The sequence below is a fragment of the Lonchura striata genome, chromosome 2 (genome assembly GCF_050655825.1).
Source record: "Lonchura striata isolate lonStrDom1 chromosome 2, ASM5065582v1, whole genome shotgun sequence".
Classification (NCBI taxonomy): Eukaryota; Metazoa; Chordata; class Aves; order Passeriformes; family Estrildidae; genus Lonchura; species Lonchura striata.
The window spans coordinates 9,180,369-9,206,443 of record NC_140704.1 but is presented as its reverse complement, the minus strand read 5'-3'; the positions used below and the strand labels follow the sequence as shown (position 1 = coordinate 9,206,443).

At 37.3% G+C, this 26,075-nt stretch overlaps 1 protein-coding gene across 1 annotated transcript in view; it reads left to right on the top strand.

Moving 5' to 3' along the window:
- The window catches only part of PTPRN2 (protein tyrosine phosphatase receptor type N2), a 636,386-nt gene that overhangs the window by 583,397 nt on the left and 26,914 nt on the right, over positions 1 to 26,075 (top strand). Inside the window, exons 17-20 of the mRNA XM_077789214.2 lie at positions 6,725 to 6,802; positions 18,568 to 18,687; positions 19,832 to 19,998; positions 25,667 to 25,720. Coding sequence (XP_077645340.2) covers positions 6,725 to 6,802; positions 18,568 to 18,687; positions 19,832 to 19,998; positions 25,667 to 25,720 — 419 coding nt within the window. The remainder of the gene's footprint in view (positions 1 to 6,724; positions 6,803 to 18,567; positions 18,688 to 19,831; positions 19,999 to 25,666; positions 25,721 to 26,075) is intronic.

Genomic DNA, 26,075 nt, shown 5'->3' with positions numbered 1-26,075 from the left:
CCAGGATCAGGGGATCACAGGCCCTGTTACAAGGAATGTGCATCCTGCTTGTAAAATCATACACAGAGGTCCAGCTCCAGGGCTTCAGTGCTCTGTTTGTGTCTTCAGGACCCAGCTGGTGAGTTATGTTTGGTCAAGCCTTCATCTGATAGTAGAAACTGAGAGGTTTTGTGGGAAGGACAGGAGTGGGAGGTGATAACTGGGAGTGAGATACTGTATTCTTGTAAGAGCTTGGTTGTAATTCACATGGCAACAACGTGGTATCAAAGTGGAATTACAGCATCTGTAGACAGTGCTAGGTGGGGTTCAGTGTTGTACAACTGCTGGGTTTTTACTGGATTTCTGCAACCTGCCCAAAGGTCTGTGTAGGCACAGCTTAACTAGTTTTAGTACACAATTTTGGCTGGAGAAGGGGGTGAATTCTTGCATGTGTGTATATGTCTGTTGCAATTGTAATTTTGGATTATAGTGTAGCTGTTTCTTTAATTACACTGAAGAGTAAAGTATTAGATGAAGTAGTGTTGTAAGTGAAGGAATAGGACTAGGATATCCCACTGACAAAACTGGGAAGAAGTTTGCTTTGTCAAAATTCCCAAAGCTCATGCAAGCATGTAAACTCCCACAGCTTTAACTCTTGTGTTTTCACAAAGGGCTGTAATCTTGCCTTTCCATCAGCTCTTAATAAGGGTCTTTCTGCAGAGTTAGAACATATTTCTTTTTTTTGTTGTCATCCCAGACTCAAGAGTTCTGTTCAGTACAAGTCACACTGATGAACCAAAAATTCTTATGGTTGTCTTTGTATCTCTTACAGAAATACTTCTATGCCCAGAAATAAGTGGGTTCACAAGTGTTTCATTAGATTGGGATTAGTGCCCAGTAACTTGCACAGCCAAGAAAAACTGCCAAGAAAAAATTCAAGTTCCTCTTCTTCATAGTAGGATAGAGACCCTACTGTAAGGAGAGGATGCCACAGCTGACATTTGTGTAGACCTGTTATTCCAAGGAAAGAGATGCTCCAGTTAGTTACATGAGTTTGCTCCACTTAGCCAGTAGTCATTTTGCTATTTTGAAAGCAATAGATCAAACTATGTTTCCTGGAGATGATGCAGTGTGGGGCTGATAGGACAAAATCCCTGCTTTGCAAGCCCATGGTATGGAAAGATTCCCTGCAAACTGCTGAATTTTGAGCCAAATTAAATATCCTCAGATTAGTGTAAATATATTTGTTAATCTGGTGTAGTTTTTGTATAATGGGGTCAAATATAAAAGTGGCAGAGTCTTTGTCCTCCCCACTTCAAATGCCTATTGCAATACTGAATTGGGCACTTGATTCTGGAATATTTACTGTGTTTATACAAATATTGAAGCCTAAGTTGGACATATGTGCTATTTGTACTGCTGTTTGCTTGAGATCTTTTTTGGTAGCAGGCACACATTTAGTGAGTGTCCCTGAAAGCACAAAGTGGATGTGGAGTATCAGCACAACTGCTTTCACTCACTCTTGCAAAAATCCTACCATTTCTTTCCTTCAGACTGTTTCAGCTTAAATAACCTCAGTAATTATCCTGTCAATACAGTGATGCTGCTGGTGCATTTCTCTTTGCAGTGCCTGGCTGAGGAGTGAGCACTGTTGTGAGATGGGCATTGATAGCACAGGATCAGTATGGGATGAACTGACTGGAAGAGGCTTTTTCCTCCCTGTGTGTGGGAGCTGTCTGGTGCAGGAAGAGTGTAAAATAAAGTAATTCCACTTGAGCTTCAGAGAGGGAGGCTGCCAGTCCTGTACATGTTGCTGGGTATCTCCAGCTTCTGGGTCAGTGGTCCAGTCTCCAGCTGGGGCTCACTCAACCTTCACTGAAGTCTAAATGAGTGCAGCAGCACATTGTAAAAAAATCCCTGTGCTAGACAATGAGCTGGCCACCTGCCCACATGTTTCTTCCTTTTGAAAAATGCTGCCCCCCCTCAATACCTCAATACTTCACAGTAGGATGTGAAAACTGAGGTTATATTGGTGGCCTCAGAGCAGCTGGGAATGGGTGAAGAGAATCTGGAAAGATTTAGTCCAAGTTCTTCCCATATGTCTTTTATTTAGCTGTAGCATGAGGCCAGGGAAAATGAGTCCTTAGGATATATTTGCAGGGTAAAAGTGAGGTAGAAATCTGTTTCCCTCCTCTCTGAAATAACATAAAGTACTATGATAATAACTCTGGTATAGGCAGCTGAATGAAAGGCTTGCAATTACAGCACAAGGAGACCCTGACTGTGCAGAATAAAACTGTGATAATTACTTCTGTCATATTTGTACTTAGTCCTCATTAAATTTCAGGAAAATCATCCAGTAGTAAATAATGTGCAATCTTTGCTTTTAAATCAGAGGTCATGAAAGTAAATGGGAAATTCTGTTTTTCCTCATAGGGTGTCTGAGAGAGAAAAATCCCATCAACTACATTTAAAAACTCAGTTTGCTTATTATTGAAGACACCAGACTGAGGAATGTCATTAGCATGACAGTTTGTTCAAATACAGCATACAAATTTCATCAGCAAGAATAGACTCTGAAATTCATAATGGCATAGGCAACCAGATTTGCTTCTTTCATTCCATTAGGGGCTTAAAAGGAAGGATTAAAAAAATTGTTTTAAATTTTAATTCAAACATGAAGATGAGGACTAGTGTACCTTTTTAATTTTAATGCTGAGGTGAATGATTACAAAATTCATCTGCATTTGCAGGATATGCTTTCTTTTGCAAAAACAAATACACTTCTTCTTTAAAGACTATCTATACTTTGTGTAATAAATATATGCATGGAAGTAGATTTTCTTGGTATTGTAAACACATTAAGTCTGGAAGCCACACAGAAGGTTGAATCCATACTAATTTTTAAGGTGTTAATCAGATTTCAACTTATTTTCTGTTATATTTGGTCTACACTGGATTTCATTCTGATCTCATGATTCAGGAATATTTCAGATGGACTCGGAGGCTTTAAAGGAAGGTAAATATGGTGTGACTGAGACCACATCTCACCCTGTGGAAATTAAAGATCTGACAAGATGAAAGGGAAGGTAAAGGGAAAGACTTCATCAGTATTATTATTTACATAAAATTTCAAAATGGTCATTGATGCCTATTGACACTTTTACTTCAGTTTGCAGTTTTACAAGACTGCTTAACAAGAATCTACATGTACCACTCTCAAGGATTTACTCCCACAATGTATTGATTTTTCTGTATTTCATCAGCATTATCAGTGAAATCATGCAGCAGCACAATCTCTATCAAAAACGCAACAAAATTCAGTATTCTTCAGGGAATTCTTGCAAAGTCTTAGAATAAGGCAGCTGGATAATTGAACTCTTGAGGGAAGAACCAGCTTTTATTCTGCAGTAAAGCCAAGGTGGAATCCTGGTCTGATATTAACAAGATGCAACCAGTTGTGATTATGTTCTTCATATATTTTCCTACTTTAGGGTACTGTAAGTCAGCTGATACTGCAAAGCCCTGTAGGAAAACACAAGTTGTGCCACTAAAGTTTGCTCTAGTTTTTCCATTCTAAGAAGAAATCTCAGTGCTCCTCATTTTTCTTTTCATTTGTTTTTGATACTGGTAGTGATGGAAATCAGCACAATCAATTGCATGGCCAGTTATAGTAACCCTTGACCCCTAACATAAAATCATGGAAAAATAGATTGAAACATTATCACCAGATTTGCCTTTGCTGTACTGCAGCACAAAATGAGAATTCCACCATAGCAGAACAGTTGTAATAATTGCAGGTTTTTCTTTCCAACAATGGCTGTTCAATCCCATTCTGATGTAAGCCTTGTGAACTTGGTGCTTTGATGTGGAAATAGAGGGAAAAATGATGTTCTTTTTGAACAATTATTATTAGGGTGATTTCTGAAGGTTGTTCTGATGTAAAATGTTAGCAAACAATCAATTTTTGTTTTAATACTTGATTGTATGGAGTCTGGAGTTCTCCATTCTTCTCTGGAGAATACATTTTCTATTTTATTTTCCTGAAGTGAGAAATCTGAGGGATCCTTGAAAGAAGATAATGACTACTGACATTAAAAAAAAAACTTTTTACTTGATCCTTGATTAGTTAGTTTAAAACCCATTACTGACTTTATTTCTTTATTCAAACTTCTGTTAACTTTGATAGATTAAGATGCCCTTGGTGTTCTTGCTGACCTTGGGAGAATAAAAAAGAACAAAGAAAAAACATTCAAGAACTGTTCCTTGCCATCACCTACTCATATTAAATTGAATGTGACCAGAGTAGGGATTTTTCACACTTTTCTTGAAATCCATGGTCTTTTAAACAGTGCATGTAATACAAAATTGATGAAACCAGGAATTTCATTTAATTAGTGTAAACTTTGCTCTTATCTTTGTTCAGTTAAAGATCATTTAATAGTGTGATAGCATTTTCTGCCATTTTCTATTTGCTCCAAGCAAGAAGAGTTTCTGCTCATAATTGTTTTTTGTGCAACACAATGTGCTTGGAATGTAATAATTGTAATTGTCTTTTGAATTATTGTTAAACTGCTGATACACTTCACCATTCTGTGCTTATTGTAATGTCTGCCACGTTCCAACAGCACCTTTGTGACAGAGATTGATTAATGCTGAAATGCCAAGATTGGCCTATTCCTGATTTATCAGCTGAATGTTGAGACGTATTTCCTCCATGACAGCACTATTTGCATCATCCTTGATTTCTTCTGCCTTTGTTTTCTGGCATATCTACATTTTAAAAAAATAATAATTTAGGAAGAATTCAAAGTAAATTTTATTTTTTCTAAAGTTTGGTGCATTTACTGTTGGTTACTTTTCCAAGCCAAGCTCTAGCCTGTGGAGAAATGACATCAGTTCTGAGTGGATGCAGCCTACAACAATTTCCTCTGGGAGTAGCATATCCTCCTTGGTGTAGGTCAATTTTTCTAAGTTAAGATTTTTAGTTCCAGCATAGGAAATCATTTCACCACAAAATTAAATCTTGTAGATCTTTGGGATTCGAAACGAGACAACAACAAATTATTTCAACTGTAACCGAAAATAAAATTCCCCCCTGCTTGTAAGCTTGACTTTGCTTGATCACATTTACTGTTGTTTTCAGCTGTGTTTAGTTCAGAGTCTCAATTCTTACAAAACAAAGCAAAGCACAACAACAACAACAAAAAAAATGCCCCTTTTGAAATTTTTCCTAAGGGCTTTTTTATTAATACCAATTTCTGAAGAAAGCTAGTTTTCATTGGTGTTAAAATACCCACAGTAGTAAATGTGCTGCTATTAGAATTGCTTTTGACAAAAGGCAAAGAAAGCAAGGTTGACATTTCTAGTGAGCAGTTGCTTGTTGGGAAGATTTATTTGCTGATAAGAGAAGCATCCCAATGAAACTTGGAATAAAATGATGGTATTACAGACATCCTGGTCAAGGTGTTTTTGTAACTATGGGTGATGAATCAGAAGTAAGCTTTTAGTCTAAATGGAGTCAGTGACTTTTACCTGTGTTGTGTTGTCATGGAGAATTTTAATATTAAGTCCAGCTTAATTATACATCAGAAAATTAGAAACATAAAAGTGTTCTTTTCCTTTTTACAACATTCATCATATTGTTGTTCTGTTAGAATAACTTACATCTGTTCTTTTATGGTTCTTCCCTCTTTTATGTTGCACATAATTATGAGGTGCCTTTTTTACGCTGACATGTACCATCACTGAAAATTTTGATAGGCTATCAATAAATTCAGGAGATGCCTGTTAATGCGAATGTGACTCACATTCATTCTTATTCAGATCTTTACTTATAGAACAGAACTGTGTATTGAGACAAATTCTGCCTTCAGCTACATGAGTATAAGTTAACTCTTACCGACTTCAGTGTCACTGAGTCACACCCACACATCTCAGAGCTGAAATGGGTCTCTTTTCTTTATGTTCAAAGTTTTGTCCTGCCCAGTTCAGGGTTAGAATGAGTTTGTTTGTTTTTTAATCCTATCAACAGATCTTCTTTTTCAGCAGAATGGGTCCTAAGATTTAGAACCAAGAAAACAACCCATCAGTTCAAAAACATTCATTGTAACACACTAATCCTATTTACTCCTGATGGCTTTGTTTCTTAGATTCTTTATTTTCTCTGCTCAGTGAATTTTCTGCTCCTTGAATTAAACGTAATAATTAAGGTCTTTAAGCAGAACTTCCTTCATTGAGGCCAAATCCATGCATTTAGATAAATCAGCTAACCAGAAAAAGCCAGAAACTGAATTTGTTCCCCATTTTTGCTGTTTTTTAGTTACATGTGCCCTTGACTTGCATGGTGGAAATGGAGAACATATTTAGATGTGTGGAGCATTCTTAACATTCAGTGTAGAAAAATGTTTCAAAAGGCTCCTAGGTTGCTATGAAACCACGAGTACTGATCTCAAATAAATGCCTTTGTCAGCCACCATAAATGATCTTCCTCTGCATGTTGAGGACATGGGACATTGCTCATCACGTGTGCTGATATTCATCTGGTGTCATCAGTCTTTTGGGGGAAAACTTCTCCTCTGAGCTCACAAATAGAAATAAAACACTTTACTTGCCAATAAAGGGTGGATGGATATGACAGTCTTTTAGGAAGTTTTTTGTTCTGCCCTCACAAGCTTTCTGTCTCTAACACTCCAAGGGATTTCCTTCAAATAAATCCAGTCTGTGTTCTTCTTCCTTATTCCAGATGGACCATGACCCCCGAAACCCTGCATATATTGCCACCCAGGGCCCTCTCCCTGCTACTGTTGCTGACTTCTGGCAGGTAAGTTAAACATCTTTTTGAAAGTTGAATTTATGTCACAAGTTTTCCTTTACTTCTTGAAATGTAATTTGCGTAAAAGTATGTTGTGCTTGAGTCACTGTAAATGGACCTTGATTTCAAAATATTTAAAATCTAGTGCATGGTTATTCAAGCCATTTATGTGTAAAACAAGCCCTGCTAAGGAATAGTTTCTCTGAAAATTATACTGAGAACCTCAGGGCAAAGTATTTATATTTTAATGCCTAGTCACTGTAACTAAATTACTGCCAAGAATTCAGTGATTTTCAGAGGGCCTGAAGAGTGTAGCCAGAATTCATTGTCATTCTCCAGATCAGAAAGGACCTAACACCAAGTGCCATGAATTTTCCATTGAAATCTATTCCACACGTGTCCCAGTTCTCCAATATGCTTAAATCTTTATGCATTTCCCCTGCCACAGGCAGTTAGGACCCAGCTGCATAAATTTAAGTAGGAGCAGAATTCTTTGCAGGACTGGGACTAAATGGAGTAGTTTTTGATGCATAATTAGGAGCTTACTTTGCAAGCAGGTGTTTTAGTGCTGTGCAGCTCTCAGGTTTGGACATACACACGCTGTAGATGTGTGTGATGGTGTGATGGATATGAATGTTAGGTATTCCTTTGGAAGTACAGAACTGTGTCTGAAAGTTTGCAGAAGCTGCCTGGGGAGGAGGCCAGCTGGGGCTTATTATCAACATGAACATATGCTTTTATTTTTTGTTTTGCATTATGAATTTAGAAGTTTTTGTTCTGAAGAGAAGAGAATGTCTGTGTGACAATTTCAGAAGTGTCATTGTATTTTAGGAGCTTGCATCTGTTGAAGTCATCTCTTCATCTGCATCACTTGACCTATCCTTAGAAATTATTAACTGATCTCAAATGAAGACTCTTTTCATGTCACGATTTTTCTGATGAGTAATCATGACATTTTCAAAAAAGTTGTTGAATTTTGGGCGCATGGATATTTAAGTGCTCAGTCCAAGATATTTTGGGACTGTTTTCTAGAAGGGCAGAGTAAATGCTTTCTGCTTGAAGTCAGGTGAGCTTTTGGTCTGGCTTGAATCTTCAAGTAGCTTGTGAATTTTGTCTTCACTGTTTGGTAATTAGCTAAAATTGAGAAGACTGATCTTTTTTGCTTGGTAAATGGATTCCTTCTGACAGGCATGATACTTGAAAATGTATTTGTTAAGCTACACATGCAAAATCAAATAGTATGTTAGCTATTCTTTAATGACATTTTATGATTTCTATGGTCCAGGTTTTTAATTGTTTCTTTTTTCATATTTGTTTATCTACACTGTGTGTACTTTGACCTGTAAATGCCTCTTTACAAGTTGAAGAATATATGTTCTTGTTTTTAAATACAGCATTTAAAAAGCCCACTTTGAGTAAGCATTGCAGAAATCAGAATTAATCATACAAACATAGTATGAAGGATATATTTTGTATTTCTCCCACATCAGTTTGAAAAGTTAGGCACCCTGTTTGCACAGTCACAAAGACTACAACTTTGTTCTGTGGCACCATCTTCTTCATTCCACTTCATACTTAAAAGTTCTCTTTCTTTATTTCCTCATGCTATTTTGTGTGGAAAATCTTCACTTTCCTTCTGCTGCTTTTGCTATTTCTCTTCCAGTAATCCATCAGTGAAAGTTCACTCCAGCCCTCCACCAGATTTGCTGTAAACATCTCACCAAAAGCTGTTTGGGAGCCGTGGTTCAGCTTTGGTTTGAGTGTGCCTGTGTGCATTTCTGATGTGATGCTCTTCTACTATTTCTTCGGTTAGGTTCCATAGAAAAGGTGTTTTTTGAAATTTATTTTGATGATGTCTGTCACTTCAACATAACAATCTACCTATGCCAGTGTCCTGGGTTGGTCCATGACCCACTTTTCTTAAACTGCCTGTCAATCACAATTCAATGTCCAAGTTCTTGTCCCAGACCATTTACACAGCCCAGGCTGTCAACCAGATGTAGTAAACAGGCCAAGAGATATGAGTTCCTTGCAGAACACTGCATCCACGACCATGAAAATAAAGAAGTCTGCAAGTCAAAAGCCATGGCTTGAATATGTTGCAGTTTATGCCCACTTGCAGGAGAAAAGTTAATTTCTATTTTCACCTAATTGTGCCTATTTTAATGTAAAGCATAGGAAACCTGAACTTGCTATGGAAAACAGTCTTAACTCCTGTCAAGGCACAGTCAGTTGATATTTACTTGGATACAGTTTTCTGCTGTTTATGGTGCTTCCATGATGCTGCCGCAAGGGATTGTTTAATGATTCAATTATTCATTCCTGATACATCTTCTCAGTGGTTCTCCTCCCTCTCCCTCCTCCACTTAATGCCAGCTGTTGCAGAGTTGCATTTCTGTTTTCCCTTTTTGTGCTCAGTGAAGCAGTTTTCTGACTGATAGTGAGAAGAGCAGCTGCCTCCAGAGGGACCTGGGACTATTCTGCTGTTCCTTGTCTAAATGCACAATGTCATGCTTTAGCAAGTCAAACAGAAACTCTTGGAGCTTGACACCACCTTCCATGGCAATATTTGCTGGATGTATTGATTCCTATTTTGCAGAGATTTGGCTGCTGAGATTCCCAACAGTCAGGGTGCACAGTGGTCATCAGTCACTCCGTTGTGTCTTGGCTGAAAGGTTGCCCCAGCAAGAACCTGTTGTAATTGTCTCCACTCCTGTAGGCTTTTCAAGCTGACTTCTAGAAAACTCTTGTCTACAGAACATTTGTTTTACTTGACAGTGTAAGGCAACTTTCTTGGCATTCGCAACACAGCTGATATCCACAATGAAATCCAGACTGCTTCCGATCTGTACTGACTGTCTGCATTTCATGCTCTTATTCCAGATATAGTTTCTAGACCAGCTTTCTCTCAAGCTTTCATGATATTCTCCCACCAGTCAGTGACTACTTCTACAGCAGCAAGTAGTCTGGCCTGCTATGAATGGATTTGTGGAATGTCACAATACTTTGTAGGTTTTAACAAACAGATAATTTAGTTTTGGGCAATCTTTTTTTCTAGTTTTACTGGCAGGCCCCTCTAAAACCTGTTATGTTGATCCAGTGCCCAGTATTTTAGTGCAAGTGCTGTTAGACACTTAGCAAACAAATTCCCATTTACTGTATTTGAGTTGCCCAGATCCAAACAAAGATCATAGTCAGCTCAGTGCCTTTGCTTTCTCAAACTAGGCAGAGTTTTTTCATACAACACTGATGGTGCTTGGCCCAGGCTCATGTAGTTTAGCATTCTTAGTACAGGTGAGGTCTAAGCTGCACCTATATTTATAGGTTGGATATTAGGAAAAAGTTTTTTACAGAAAGGGTAATAAAGTACTGGAATGGCCTGCCCAGGGAGCTGATGGAGTCACCATCCCTGGATGTGTTGAAAAAAAGACTGGGTGTGGCACTGGGTGCCAGGGTTGAGGTGTTAGGGCTGGGTTGGACTTGATGATCTTAAAGATCTCTTCCAACCCAGTGGTTCTGTGTGATTCAGTGTGATCTAAGCCTAGTACCATTATGGGATTGAAGAGGCACCAGTTCCATTTATCTCACTAGTGACCACCTCTTGGAAGATTGAGTCTTTTTGGTAGGGTGGAGAAGAGCAGGTATCATTCTTCAGTACCATTTAATTTGGGCCTCTAGAGTAGGCCATTAGTCTCAGAATTTTCTGTAAAACTTTCTATTAATTTGGGTTTCCAAGCTGACCTGAAGGATCAGCTTGATGAAAGTTTTTCTTTCAAAGGCACATGTTTGAGCTGGAGATGGTCCAAATGCCTGGATATTTGTTATTTGCAAATGGTGTTAGAATTTGTATATACTGTAAGAAAAATAATGATAACAAAAGCAGCAATCTTACACTGACTTTTCTAATGGCAAAAAGCCTCCATGCTTATCTGTGTCCCTCTGGTTTATTTCTCCAGCTCCTTAGATTCTTGGCATAGCTTCTCTAAGTTAGCAAGTGCCAAGTTAGTTCCAACTTTCCTGGCTTACCTATTCCTTTGAAAACTTTCTAGCCTGCAGGAGTTGTGTTGTCAGTCATCTCATTGATCTGTTTTGCCACAGGGCTTCTTAATCTGTCTGGATGCTCTGTGTTTGCAGCTCAAGCAGAGATTTCATCTCTACCCGCTTGTCATCTCTTGGACCACTCTGGAAATTTTCCAGCCACTACTTTAATTAATTTTGAAAAGCCTCCAGCTGATTTAAGTCTTCTTTTAATTTTATCTGGTCTTGTTTTCATTTTTTACCAATTACTATTTCTGAGAAATACATCCTCTATTGATTCTATTCTTGTTCAGTGGGAATTCCACCTCATGATTCCCTTTCTTGAAAACTGGATGACTGTCCTCACATGGTATTAATCCATTTTTACCTGAGTGGTTAAACAATTTGTCAGGTCTGTGGGTTGTTTTCTTCTCAGCTGGAAAGAAAATTCATCCTCAGGACAGGGTTTTGCTTTGATAGAGTTCCATTTTATTTACAAAGAAATAACAGAGTTTTATTTCCTTGAACAAAGACAGAATCAAATAACAGTCAATAACTTCTATTTTCCAAATCTCATTCACCCAGTGTTTTACCCCCAACCTCTCTTTCAGTTTTTCTTCTACCAGGATCACAATGCTAGTTTGTCGAGCTTTGCTGGTGGTGTCTTTATTCCTTTTACACATTTATGCTGCTTATCAGGATTAATCATCTTGCCTTGATTAATGCTCTCTCTCTGCATTAAGCATATCAGTTTCTAGAGAAGCTCACAGGTCCATATGCTTCATGTTTCTCTTGTTTTTGATGATAACTTCTGTAATTTCAGTTATCAGGCTTCATAAAAGAGTTTGCTTGTTTCTTACATTTATCTTGAATGAAAGGTGATGATTTTGTCCGGCAGCTTCAGTGAGATTTCACTCAGCTCTTTCACATAGCGCTATTAAAATTCAACATCTCTTTGAACATAATTCAAAAGAAAGAGGATGTAGAACATTTCTGATCTATAACAAGTTTTCGCAGCAGGAGTTCCATGTTGTGAATAATTCTGGAGGCATAAAATTTTATTATTTTCAGTATGTGCTGGGTTATAATTCCACAAAATATTTGACATGTAGTACATGTCTTAACTTGCAAAGTATTCTAAGAAGCAAGGGATGATAATATGCAAGAAACTATTTCTAAGAGTTAGTATACTTAAAACCAACTGTCCTTTCACTGAAAAATTGTTCTTAATTATGCTGGTTTTATAAATTGCATGTCTGCTAAGGTTTGTCATCTCCAAATGAACATTTCTGTAGGAGGACATAAATTTTCTTTCTGAAAAATATTCTATATAATGCCTTTCTTTCATAAATCTACCCACATTTGCCCTTCTTTCCCCTCCTTCTTTTTGGAGGGAAGTGCATTTTCACTTTTTTTTTTAATTTACCACATTAAGTGAAATATGGGGAGGGAACAAGCACTTCATGCCATGCTTTAGTTGCCTTGGAAAATGAAATAATATGTCATATATATAGTTCTGTAAGCATTTGTTGTGCTCTTGTGATGTCCTCCCTCCATGAAGAACATAATTAATCATTATCTGAACATTATTGAAGTTCTGCAGCTGAGTTAGACAAATATGATTTTCCTCATTTTGCAAATGCTGGGTAAGGTACAGTGCACCTATAGCAGTAAGTCATGAGAGTAAGTGAAATACAGTCCACCTTCATAGTGGACACACTTGTAGTTTAGACCAGAAAACTCCACGGGTTTTGTCTAAACAGATCTGTAGCTCAGGCTGGATAGATCCCCCAGTGCTTCAGTCTGGCAAGGATGACAGAGCAGACCCCACTCATGAGCAGCAGAGTCAGACAGGAGGTGGAAGGCAGATTTCAGGTAGTGCTGCCCCTTTGTGGCTGGGATGCTCCTCTAGGAAGCAAGGAAAATCTTCATCATCCTACAATTCTGTGTCAAACCCATCCTTTTCCTTACCCATCTTGCCTCCATTACTTGTCTGTACATGAAATAGTCTTGCAACTGGAAATGCCTTTCAGCCTTCAACTGCCATTTGCTTTTTGTTGCCCCAGTCCTGCATTTCTTAATCTAAAAATATTTTTACTTTTCTCTACCCCTGTTCAGGAGTAAGTTGACAGCATCAGTCCAAAAAATTGACTGTTGGTTTCCTCTGAGATCACAGTGGCATATTAAGAACTGATTCCTGAATCACAGTCTTGAGGACATGACAAATCTTTGCATGTCTCATCAGCAACACTTGCTTCTCTCTTCCAGTTTTGGAATTCAGTAAAATATTGTCAGTTGACTGTTTCCTCTGTAAAAAGGATTAGTCATCAGTAGTCTCCAAGGGCAAATCCCAGTAGCAGGAGACCATGTCCCCATTGCTGAATGAGTCTTCCAGCAAAGTCAGTGTTCCAAGCCCATGGGCTGAGTAGGAACAACTGTACCAAACCCTTGTCTGCTCTAAATGCTGGTTTATGTTCTTCCAGTTCAGCACGTTTTATGAGTGCTGAAATTAATTTACAGACTAAATTATTCTTCTGCATTTTGTTCTATGCAGACACTGGGCTTTCAAGCAGTTGTGATTCCCAAGTTTTATTTTCTTTGCCTGGAATGGGACTTCCTGCATGTCTAATTAGTTCTCACCTTCAGACAGAAGAGCAGCTGAAAACCAACAGAAAGCAATTCAATGTGTAAAATATGCATATTTTAATTTAATAAAGGAAAAACAGCAAGGGAGACATAGGCACAGAACAGTGGCCCCTAGAGCTCTAGTAACTTGTCATGCCATGAGAAATAAATACAGCATTAGAAATTCCATAAGCGTTCAGTGAAGGAGTCTGCTTTTACCATGCTCCCTCTAATTATGGCTCTGGTTGGAGAAGGTACTTAGAAATGGTCCCTTAAAATTTGTAGCCCTGTATTGTTTAGTTTCCACATTTTCAGTACTAAAGGAAAAGCTAATTTCTAATTATTTTGGTGGACTTTTGCTCCTTAATGTAGTTTTGTCAGCGGTGCAGCTCTAAACAAAGCTCATGTTTAAATTACTTAATAATAAGGCTTGTTATGAATCTACTGAGAAGAATAAGAACAGTTTATGTCTCTATGAAAAAGCAGAAAGGGAAATTATTGCAACACATACAGTCATCTTGAATTTGCCTTTCCCTATGACTTTCAAATAAGTGTTGCTACAGCAGAAAGGGGACACAATACAAGTGTGTATTTATGTATGGTTCTCTCTGAAGTCATTTTTCCAGCTGCAGTCAGATACTTTTTAAATTAAGTACAGATTGTTGACCATTAATCTTTCATTCTACAAATTTGCTTAACTTTCAGGCACCGTTATGATTTACAAATGGCAATTCTCCCCTTGCCAGATTTGACCCATTTCATATTAAAATTATGTCATTTACAAACAAAATATTTAATAAAAAAGTCTGTATGACTTTCTGACTAGTGAATTTGGTAATTGTGAAGTTGGTAACAAAAATCTAAATTCAACACAATTTTTTCCTTCAGTTAGAAGATCCTAATTTTTTTAAAAGCTTGAAAGACATCACAGTTGAGTTAATTATTTTCACAATATGTAATGGGATGAATGCTATCTGATGCAGCAAGGGTTAGCACCTTGTGTTGTTTTTTAGGAGTCCTGTTTATTAATATTGAGTTTTGATTATCAGAAATTATTTGGGTTCTCTTTGCTTCTTCATCTGCTTTCCCAAGTCTTTGTATTTACCAGTTATACCAATTGTATGGGAAGCCTAAAAGACTGAAAAAGTAAATTCTGTAGTTTGCTGGAGGTCTCTCCCAGAGAGCAGCTGGTGTGATTTGCAGGTTATATTTAGTGAACTGGATTGATTTAACTGATTATCCCATCTATTTTCTACTTCTAAATCATTGCATTTTGGAAATCTCTCTACTAGTCTCCATTAAATGAAGAGTGTCTGGGCAGAGTTCATATCTTGTCATTTCCCCATCACAAAAATGACAGAAATGGCTGAAAAAGGAGTTTGAGAAGAATTATTTATTATAAAAAGAAGCTTCAAAGTGATAAAGTGTCTGAAAAAGAAAAGGGGTTCATATTAACAATTTTATTTACAAGCTAGTAAACAAGGACATTTTAAAGTATAAACTATCAAAAACTGATGTTTTATCAGATTTATGGCATTGTTGTAACACTGCTATTTGTGACTTTGTTTTTATCATTACATGAAAAACCAATTCTGTGCTTCTTTTCAAGTAATTCTTACTAAATATAATTCATCCCAATGTGGAAGCCTTTTATATGGAGCTGGCAATGCTGGATAACCACAGCATGAGGTCTCTACACTTGGTGGATTTCATCAACAGGGAATTCTGAGGATCACAAATGCTCTGCTCATCTTTGGGTTGCAGGATTCAGCCTTTAATTTGCAGCAAATGGAACAGGATGGTGTTATTCTTGTCCAAGAAGTGTTCTGAGAATGATGCATACAGCAGAACCTCATTAAAGATCATTAACATGTTATTCTCTAGGCCTACAGGTGGACATCTCATACAAAATCATGCAGTGTCCTCCCTTTTCAGCAAAGAATGCACTGCAGGCTCTGCAGTGAGCTCCTGTACAGAACTTGGGCTTTCACAGGACTCCATTCAACATTTCTTCTTCTTTTGCTGAAAATATTACCATGAATTACAAACATGAGCCTGCCTGTGCTAAGTGATTTTTAAAAAGTAAAATAAAATAAAATTAGTTTTATATATTGCAAATATATACATGTGTATATTATATGATGCGTATATATATAAATATATTTAGTTTTTGTAGAAACTTAGAGTCTAAGGCTTAATTTTGCTGGGTGCTACATAAAAAGAAAAGCCTGTGCTCTGTGGAGCTGCTATCCTCTTTATTCTTCTCTGCAAGCATACAAAGTTCAGAAATATGTGAATTACTGCATGTTTGCAGTTGAACTTCTTCCTCCATTCTCCAAGGCCTGCTGAAATGTCTCTTTGGTAACCACAGGCACTTCAGAGGCTGTGCTGGGATTGTGCAGACCAGGTCTGAGTCCAGTTCTTTCTTTACCAAGACACATTCTTGGGGCCACTTTGTAGTTTATGAGTGTGTCTGGACACTGAGCACAGCCAAGTGTGAAGTGCTGGGAGATGCAGCTTCTGAAAACCCCATCAGTTGCTGAAAGATGAGGAGGTAAACAGATGACAGTGTAAAACTGTGAGCTGCCTTTGACTCATCCTGCTTCCAAGTTATTTGGAAATACGTGGTAATAGATACCAAGCTGATGTTCTAATATTTAAATCAGCAAGGAAACAATGAAAATGCTGTAGTCCTCCAGTCACAGGTGGTGAGCCTTAGTGAAAATCCCATCTCAATGGTAAGCACAGGAGATGCAGGGGCAGTTGCTTGTAACAGGAATGGAGGCACTACATTGCATTGCCTTCTTGATTTAGTAGATTTGACTTCTACTTTTCACACAATGACCTAAAAGAAATATTATACCCCAGAGTAACTTTGAAATTGTTTGTTTAAATTAACTTTCATTTGGATTTATGCTTAATGAAATCTTCAGAGATGCAGACAGCCCCTCTCTAATGAAATGCTCTGTCTTTGAACCAATGAACAGGGTTGCCAAACTGTAAGGATTCCTCTCTAAATGAGTGGGCTTTTATAACGTTACACTTGGGTGGCACAAGCAGAGTGCTCGATGATTAGTTTATGGTCTAGATCATTGTATTTTTATTACACTCATAAAAACTGTGTTTCTCCTCATTTTCGTAATGGCTTCAATGAGCTTCTATACCTTCTAGAGGCACATTAAATCGTTATGTGATGAAAGTACTGATTTAGTGGGGCTAGTTTTAAAGTAAGATGCATGTTTTGAATTCTTATCTTAGTCTGATTGCTGACTGAAAAAGGTGAAACTATTTTAGAATGAAAGAAATCTGTATCATCTTCCTTACATATAAAGAAGGTTTCCAGCTGTGGCCTGAAACAAATGTAGTACAAAAAAGATACAATGATAAATATACATCTATCTGTAAATTGTCTATAATTTTAAAGTATGTTTAAATGGTTTTGTGGCATTGTGAGGTTTTAACGTGAGGATGAGGAAATTACAAACATTTTTATTTAAAAAGCATTTTTTAAGGGGCTAAAAATTAAAATATTTTTCCTAAATTCCACTGTAATTTTTCACCCCACTTCTTTTCAAAATGATAAATAACCCTATTCTGTGTAAACCCTAGATTCATTTCTCTAAATAATTCTAAGCCTGTTTTAAAAGTAGTTTTAATTATGCTGCAAAATGAAATAAGGGAAGAAAAACATTATTTGTTTCTCTATATGCAAGCTATTCTTAAAAGAGAAGACAACATCATTATCCATGAATGGGAAACCTTTTTATTTGATATGTAATTTAAAAAATAATCCTTGAATTGAATGTATCATCTCTTCTTTGCACATTTTAGACAAAAGCCTTTTTTGTTGACAAAATTTACATGTCAATACAGTTGCTTATAAATATTTCTGTGAAATAAACATAACCCTTCACAAAAAGAGCAGTTTACTCTTCATTTAGTAATTTTATATGCTAGCAATAAGACAATGAAAGTTGTAGGCAAATATAACATCAATGTACAGCATAATAATAACAGTTTTTAGTGATTATGCTGCTTGGTATTAATTCATAGGAGCCTTTTTGTTCAGTCATGGGCTGTTTGGAACAGAGATATGCCAGACCAGAGCATTTCTGCTTGTTTGGTGTTTGTGAGAGACATCCACAAATCCTTTAGTTGAGGATGTGCTTGATTCTTCTATCCTCCTCTGTGGCTGGTCTAAATTATTAACTGATCATGCTGACAGGAATATACTCTGTTTTCCTCTGCTTCTGCTGTACCTGTGCTCTGTGAGTGCACTGTCTGCAGCACAAGTTGGACTTTCATTCTACCTCCAGGAAAAAATAAAAGGGGGGAGAAAAGGGGAAAACAGAACTAGAAAAGAGAAAGGAGGAGGGGAGGAAAAAAATAAGAAAAATAAAGTAGAAAAGAGGGAAAGAAAAAGGAAAATAAAAAGAAAAAAAATTTAAAAAGGGACAAAGGAAGAAAGAAGACAAAGGAAAGTTAGAAGGAAAGAAAGAAGGAAAAAGAAAGTAATGCACATTTGCAATGAATCTTTTATAAATGTGCATTTGGAGGTATGATTTCTCTATCCAAAATGTTTCTGGAAAAAACAAGAATTTTCTCTGCCTTTTCTTCATTACTGTGGTTCAGATGCAACTTTTATGATCGTTTCAGCAATGCAGCACTTTAATGGTTTTTGCTGCTTGACAAACTGAGAAAAGACATGGGGTTGAGAACACAAACAGGTTTCAGTACATGTGACTTTAGTAGGTCTGTGCTTGCTTCAGTGTTAAATATCATATCTTAAATAGATGGGTGTTCTGCAAGCATCATTCAGTGTTCCTTTAGTGGATCTAAAAGTTGGACAGAAAAGCAGTTGAACATGGTACGGGGAGCCAGCAGAGATTTTGGGGATGACCTGAATTGAAATCGCAGGAAATTCTTTAATATTTCATGGCCGCCTGCAAAATATGGTACCAGTTTATTCAGGGATTTGAAAGCAGCTGCAGAGTAAAAGTGTCTAATGAAAATGAAATAAATTTCCTGTGAATGGAATAAATTTTGATTGTGTGTCTGAGTGCAGTAATTATACATGTCACGCAGTAATTAGGCAGTCACAATGTGGCCACGGTGTCTTTCTTTGTCTGCAGATGGTCTGGGAGAACGGCTGTGTCGTTATTGTCATGCTGACACCCCTCGTGGAAAACGGAGTCAAACAGTGCTACCACTATTGGCCAGACGAAGGGTCAAACCTCTACCACATCTACGAGGTACCTGCACAAAATTTCTGGTTGCAAACGTGACAGTAAGTGCAGGGGCTGATTCCATAAGGGCAGAAGGATGCTGGAGGTGCTCTAACCCGAAGGTCGAGCTGCATACTCTGAAATACATTTGGTGTGCCTTCGGATAGTTCTGTATTTGCAAAAAAAATTGGAGTGCAGCTTTAACAGCAAGGTGCTTTCCACCGAATAAAGTATAGTAAATAGTGGGTGAAATATTGCAATATTAAAAAGGACAATAATGTTTGCATTTTGAATGGTTTTGCAAGTGGTTGATATATGAAAGCGTGTATTTGTGTTTTATAGGAAACTAGTATTTTTAGAACTAGTGGATTTTGCCTTAGGATAGCCATATGTAAATCTTTGTAGAAAAACCTCTATATTGCTGTAGTAATTAATCCTATCTATTTTTATCTCTTGCCTCAGTCACAACAAATATATATTTTTATTTTCTGCTTTGCATTTCTAGCCCAAAATATCACAAGTTATGTTGCAATGCAACATTGACAACGACTGTCAGATTTTTCCAGTGGTCCAGCTGTGTAGAGGAAGATAATAATACCACAATGCCAAATATGAAGAAATGTGGAGAAATTGTGAAGTAATTCTGTTATTTAAACTAAAAGGAGAATAAAATCATTTTCTGAAAAGATGAGCTCTGCAAATAACCTGCATTTTTAAATGTTTATTTTTCTTAATAGCAAAAGAAACCTAATTTTTACTTCTCTTGTGAATTCAACTCAGATTTTTAAGACCACTGAGGGTGGGCTGGACAATGCATTTGTAGACATTTCTGAAAAGAAAAGAGCTGCCAGTCTAACACATTTTCAATACAAAATATCTTTTTTGTTCACATAATGTTATAAAGATATAATTCAGTGAATTTTCCTTTTGCATTAAAATTGTCAAGATTTTTCTTATATTTTCTATGCAAGAGCAATGGCAGCTAACCCCTTTCTGACAGCTACATTGATTGCTAAATGATTTTTTTTTCCCTTAATACTGGCCAATTTGCTAATAAAAATAAAATTTTCGTGCAACTTTCTTCATCCCAGAAATCTTACACCTGCAATCCTGGAGACATGACTTGCAACCAGAATTGCTGATCTCCATTTTTTCCTTCCTGTGGGTGTAGGTAAATCTTGTCTCTGAGCACATCTGGTGCGAGGATTTCCTCGTGAGGAGCTTCTACCTGAAGAACCTGCAGACCAACGAGACCCGCACAGTGACCCAGTTCCACTTCCTCAGCTGGAACGATCAGAGGGCTCCTGCTTCCACCAGATCCCTTCTGGATTTCCGCAGGTAAAGCACAAAGTATGGCGCTTCTTCTAAGACCATACGGGTCTGAGGAACTAGTGCTTTTTTTTTTTTCCTTTAAAGATTTTTGGGTTGAAAGTGGGCTCCTCAGCCTGTAATGCCAAGTGCTAAACCAAGAGAAATATCGTCAGTAGGTTGATGTCTAGCGTTGCCTCACACAGAGATGCTGCCTGGGTTTGACATATTCATTTTGCATTTAGAGATCGATACCTTTCCTACTTTTGTATAATCTCAATGCTTCTGTATTTCTTTGTTTTTCAAGTATTTATCAATTTCTGCAACTTCCAGGCTTTTCGTGTGACTCCCCCAAGATCCTTATATAAGGACTTTCACAAGTAAATTAGAAAGTGTGAGCTTTAAAAAAAGAATCACAATGGAGTCGTACGGTGATAACATCATTCCCATGGTACCATTTGCTCATAAGGATCCAACAGCGAGGTCTGCAGACCTTTGGCTGCAGGAAGGTGGAAGCTTGAGAAAGCAGATGAAAATATTGACAAAGGGTACCCTTTGGAACTTTAAAGAAAGTCAGTGTGGCTTTAAAATACAAATATACAAAGGCAAAAGCTGTGAAAGTCCTCACCACCTTCCACCTTCTCTAATGTTTGCTGTGCCTATCTAAATTTTAATTTGAAAATGAAAGCCATGCATGATAAATACTGGAGCGAAATAATCTTCATTTGATTGCAAACCATGCCCAGTGCATCACGTGTAGGTGTTAGCGTGTACCAGCTAATCCACAGCGACGCGCTTATGACTAATGAAAAGAATCTCCAGGAGGTTTGGGGAGTTGGTGCTCCATCCACCAGCGGCCTGTGGGATCACGTGCTGTTCTCTCTGCTCTACAATATTATCTACAACCCCCCAAAGTGATTACACGGGGCTCAGAGCTCAAAAGATCCAAACTTGTTTCTTTCAACGAGCGCTGGGAGCTCTGACTGATGCGAGTCAAAGTTGTGCATCTGCACCCGAGGGGAGGAGCTGGCATACAGCCAGCAGGAGCTGGTTGCACAGTTGTCTGTTGGCAAAATTCTACCCTTAAAAATTTAGGGCTAAATGCCACCCTTCATGTACTCAGTATTCTTGTACGTATTGCAAGGCTTTTCAAAGCAGAGAGACATCTCACACGGTGCAGGTCAGGTAATGGAGTGCAGCTGCTCTGAGTCACTTGGAGCTATGGCTAGGTGAGGATGTAAGGATATACTACAGAGTCACAACACAAAAGCAGCAGTGGAGCAAGGAAGCACAGCCATAGAATGGAGTTGAAATTGTAATTGAATTTTCAAGGTTTTCTTCTCTGGGTTCAACTTTAATATGATTTTTATAGGTTGATTTCCCTTTGCTTGTGGCACCGAGGAAGTTGCCTGTAGTGAATTTTTGTAGTGAGGATTGTGACTCGGTTCCATTAAGCTGTGTGAGGCTGCAGCACAGAGCTGGTGCAACATCCGGCTTTGCCCTTTTCAAAGTTAGTGGCAAATCTGCTCACAATTCTAACTGGAGCATAAATGAGCCTGTACAGCCAGGACATCTGAAGTTCAGAGCACCTCGCCTCTGACTCGTTTCAGTAAGGATTGAGGTCCCTGCGTGAGCTGCAGGATTAGATCCACAGTAAGTCACAGTTCACGCCGCCAGGAAAGCGCCTCTTAGAGTGACATTGTGTAAGGGTTAAATAGCCGTGTGGAAGAAGTGTTGTGCAATACTTTGAAAAAGAAAAATGATAACTAGATGAGAAAAGTAGCAGAGCTGCCAATCTTTGTATTTTAAGCCAGTATGGGAATGAACCTGTTAAGATTTAATTGAATTCTGAGTGTTCATTTCACATGTATTCACAGTCCAGTGTAGGGTACTGTAATCATTTGCTACGTGCAGATTTTGTACAATGAACTCATAGTACTGAATGCATAGTAAAATTCCACCTGAAAAGGAATTTTGGCATGCACAATAGCTGGTCTATGAATCTCAGTTTTCTTGGTCATCTGATCTTCGGGTTGTTTTTTCTTTTTTGTTCTTTTTTAATGACAAAAAAACTAATGCACTATTGCTAAAATAATGTATTTGGAATTCATTTATACAATACATGTTTTGCACCTGAAGCTTTCTATTGAAAGTACAGACTCTGCTGGATTACAACAGCTGAGTCATAAAGCCCCCAGAAAAATGTCTGACAGTGCTACCATACTCTTAGTAGGGTAGTGCTAGGAAGGGGCTGCTCTCATTTCTTTTAATCTTATCTATGTTTTTATGTGCATTCAGTGTGTTTGTATATATATATGGATATGTGTGTATATTTATATATTCACACATACATATATGAAATTAAGCATATACATAACCAACCCTCTATTTTTTATAATTCATCACCAAGAAAAATTGGATTCCCAAAATTACCTTGCCCAGAGTCTGTGGAAATATGGACCTCAACATTTTTATTGAAGTAAATTTTGCAAGTCTCTTTGAAAACTGAAAGCTTACATTTCTCTTACTGTGTATCAGACAGTGATTTAGATGATTTTGCATCTAGCAAATACATTAAACCTTGCTGAATAATCTATCATACTTTCATAATGTAGGAATAAATTGCCAAAAAGATATTATTCTATATACTTTACAAATCTGTACAAAAGACAGTCCCTGAGAGGTGAGGCTACTAAGGAAACCACTGGTCAGTTTTAAATGCTTCTGGAGTCCTAATTTCATTTTGAACAATAGACCAATCATTATTGCTCTGGACTAGCTTGTTAGTCATGCACTGATATGTGTCATTAAATATTTCTGAAGCCCAGAGGGAGCACATTTACACTTTAAAGAGGGACTGCTAAGCTAAAAGATAATTAGCATCACATGTGAGGGCTTTGCTTAAAATATATATCTATTATGCTATCACTTCTCGCTGTGTGCAATGGCATTTACTAACACTGCTCACTTTAAAAATGGACAAATTCTTATTTTGCCAGCTAATTAGCGGTTGCCAGTGTCATTTTTGTGATGTTGCAGCTAGTAATATGAGCCCAGTTGCATAGTCACAAAAGTGATCATTGGAAACTGTGACTCTGCTGCAGGGACAATGTGGGAAACCCCTTTTCTGAGCCTCTAACGACCTCTGACCTTTGCTTGCTGATGGTTTGCATGATGATTTCTTTTTCACTCAATGAGCCAAGGGTTGGTTTGTATTACTAATCATTCTTTCTAAGTTAATTCTTCCTGTATATGTATATATATATATAAAATATATATTTTCTTCAACATTCAAGAACTTTGCTTACTGATGAATTTTCAGCTCACTCTCATTAGCCAGAACTAAGAATGAAATGAGATGTTGCTGCACTTCTAAATATTTTCATAAGCTATATATAGACAAAGCTATGAACCAGCTGGATTGAAACCCTTTGTTTTAATGTGTTTTCTGAAATGTGTGATAATGAGAATGTTTGAAACGCCTTCAATAAAACTGACAAACATAAGGTGTCTTTCCCTAACATGTGTCTCTGGCTGTCTGATTTACTGAGAGGTCTGATAGATTTAGATCGAGTTTGTCATTGAAATGGTATTAGGACTTTGGTAGATGGCTAGTCACAACATGCAAATATCATATTAGTGGTGCCACGCAAGGAACAAAGGAACCACACAAGCAGAAAGAGAAACGGTAAATACCCCCCTGTTGTGATTAGCTTTTATTTAATACTTGAAATGGAAAAACAACTCTTCACTGATGCACTTGATGGGGGTGGGGGGACAGTGACCAGCAGCAAGTTGGGGAATGCAGGCTGACTGTTTCAGATGTTGGTACAGACATTTCAAATATAATTTACTGTACAATACAAAAAAAAAAAAAAAAAAAAAAAGGTAACCCCCCCCCCAAAAAAAAAAAAAAAAACCAAACCAGGCATTGTATCATAAAGAAGGACCTGATCCTCATGATACGACTGTCAGAATTTGAATGGTTTATTCCTGTGAAAACTCTGCTGTAGCCCAAGTCATTGAAGTTTTGTTTGTTACTGCCTGCATATAGATATATTTATGGACATATAAATGGTCCATTTAACTTCTGAGGTCATGTTCTTCTCAATGACTTACCACTCATTTAATAAGAGCATCGTTCTACTGCACTAATTACTTACATCCAGTGAATATAAATAGAGACAGAATGTCTCTGCAAGTATGATTTACATAAGTAAGCAAAAGAGTAAGAATTGTGAAAAGTCCCTGAATTCAAATGTCTAAAGGGAATCCCAACAAGAACTTAATATTGTTCTCAAGTTTGGTTAGAATCTGAACTAACAAAAATAAGAATATGATAACATGGTTTCATGGGATATCACCAATACCTCCATAGCCCATTTGGGTTGAGTTCCAGGTATCCCAACACCCTGTCAGAAGTTTAGGCATCTTCAGGCTATACTGTAAGCAGTGTTTAAAGATATGTGCATGTTTTCACAGCACAGATGTTAGTGAATAGATGAACAGCCAAGAACTAAATGATTCAGTAGGTTAGTTATGCTTTAAAATTCATAATAACATCACACCACTGTTGTCAGATTTCGGCAGCTCCCTTTAGTTATCAGGATCCCGTGTAACACACTGAGCTGGGGAGCACACCTTATACTATTAGAGCACCCCTTGTCAGCTGCCCTATGAAATTATTTTACAGGAGACCTTCTAGCTCCAGTAATCTCAAACATCTCATCAAATAATTTGAATGAAAGGTTTTGATTTCTTGAAGCAATGCTTTCCTATTTTAGCCTTTATTCATCTTGCCTTGTTAACATATGTGTGCATATTTTACGGGATTTTGGCCTGCGATGTTCTTGACATGCAAAATATATCCTAGAGCAAAAGAGAAGGCTTGGGATTTTGGTGTTTTTAAGGCAATTTAAATAGATTTAAGCCAATTTTGTGGGCTCTATTCTTAGAATGAGTATCTTGCTTTACTTCAGCACTAGTTAATTAATTCCTTCATAGAGTTTACACATCAGCTGACCTGTTCTGTGGCTGTACTTTTATTGATTGATTTCACATATATTCTCTTGCCACTGAAAGGGTTTAATCAGGAAGCTGTCGAAGACAACAATGTGTAAATATTAAATATATAACACTTCTGCAGTAGAACCAAAGCAGTAGAACCAAAGCGTACTGATGGGTTTAGTTATTTTTACTATGGTAAGATTACATTTTAGAATTTTTAAGAAGTGTTTCAGGAGATTTGGCATTTGCCTTTCTGGGAAGAAGTGATGCTACAGATCAGCGCACATTGTACAAGGTGTAGTGGAATAGCCTTTTAAAAATTTTTATTCAGTTTGATGACCCTTGATATTCCTTGAGTAAGCTCATGAACTCAAAGTTTTCCTCAAAATCAAGGCATCTTAAGATAATCATAGTTTTGCAGCTAAGAAATGAACCATTTGAGAAAATAGCTCATTTGTTTTGCCAGGACAACAGTAATAATGGAATGTTTTCTGGGATTTCTTGGGCAGTAAACCAGAATCAAACTTTAAAGATTATCTACCTAGTTGCTTGTTATATTAGGAAACTATCAACCTGAGTATTTATTCAAAGACAGTAATATTTGCATTTTCTTATTTCTTATTTTTGACAGTTGGCAAAAGAAACAGTATATAATATGCTTAATTAATTTCTTGTGTCTGTTTTATTTCAGAAAAGTAAACAAGTGCTACAGGGGTCGCTCTTGTCCAGTAGTTGTTCATTGCAGGCAAGTACAATTTCTAAAATAGCTTTAGAGAGCTCTGTATATGCAAGAATTTAACACAGATATAAACAAAATGGGCAAATTAAAGCTTTACATTAATCACTAAACAGTGAGGTAGGCTAAAAGTTTTAAGTATAACTCAATTGAGTTTTAATGCTATTTAATACTTAGGATCTGTTTTCATCACAAATTTATTGTTCCATATAACTTTTTAGATGTTGAGCCATGGCATAACAACATATGGCCACACTTATTCTAGTATAAGTAGCACTTCAGTTTCATACATCTCCTTCAAAATTACAGGTGTTCCTTGCATGCCCTCCCAATTTAGTCTGCTTTATTTTATTAACACTTAATT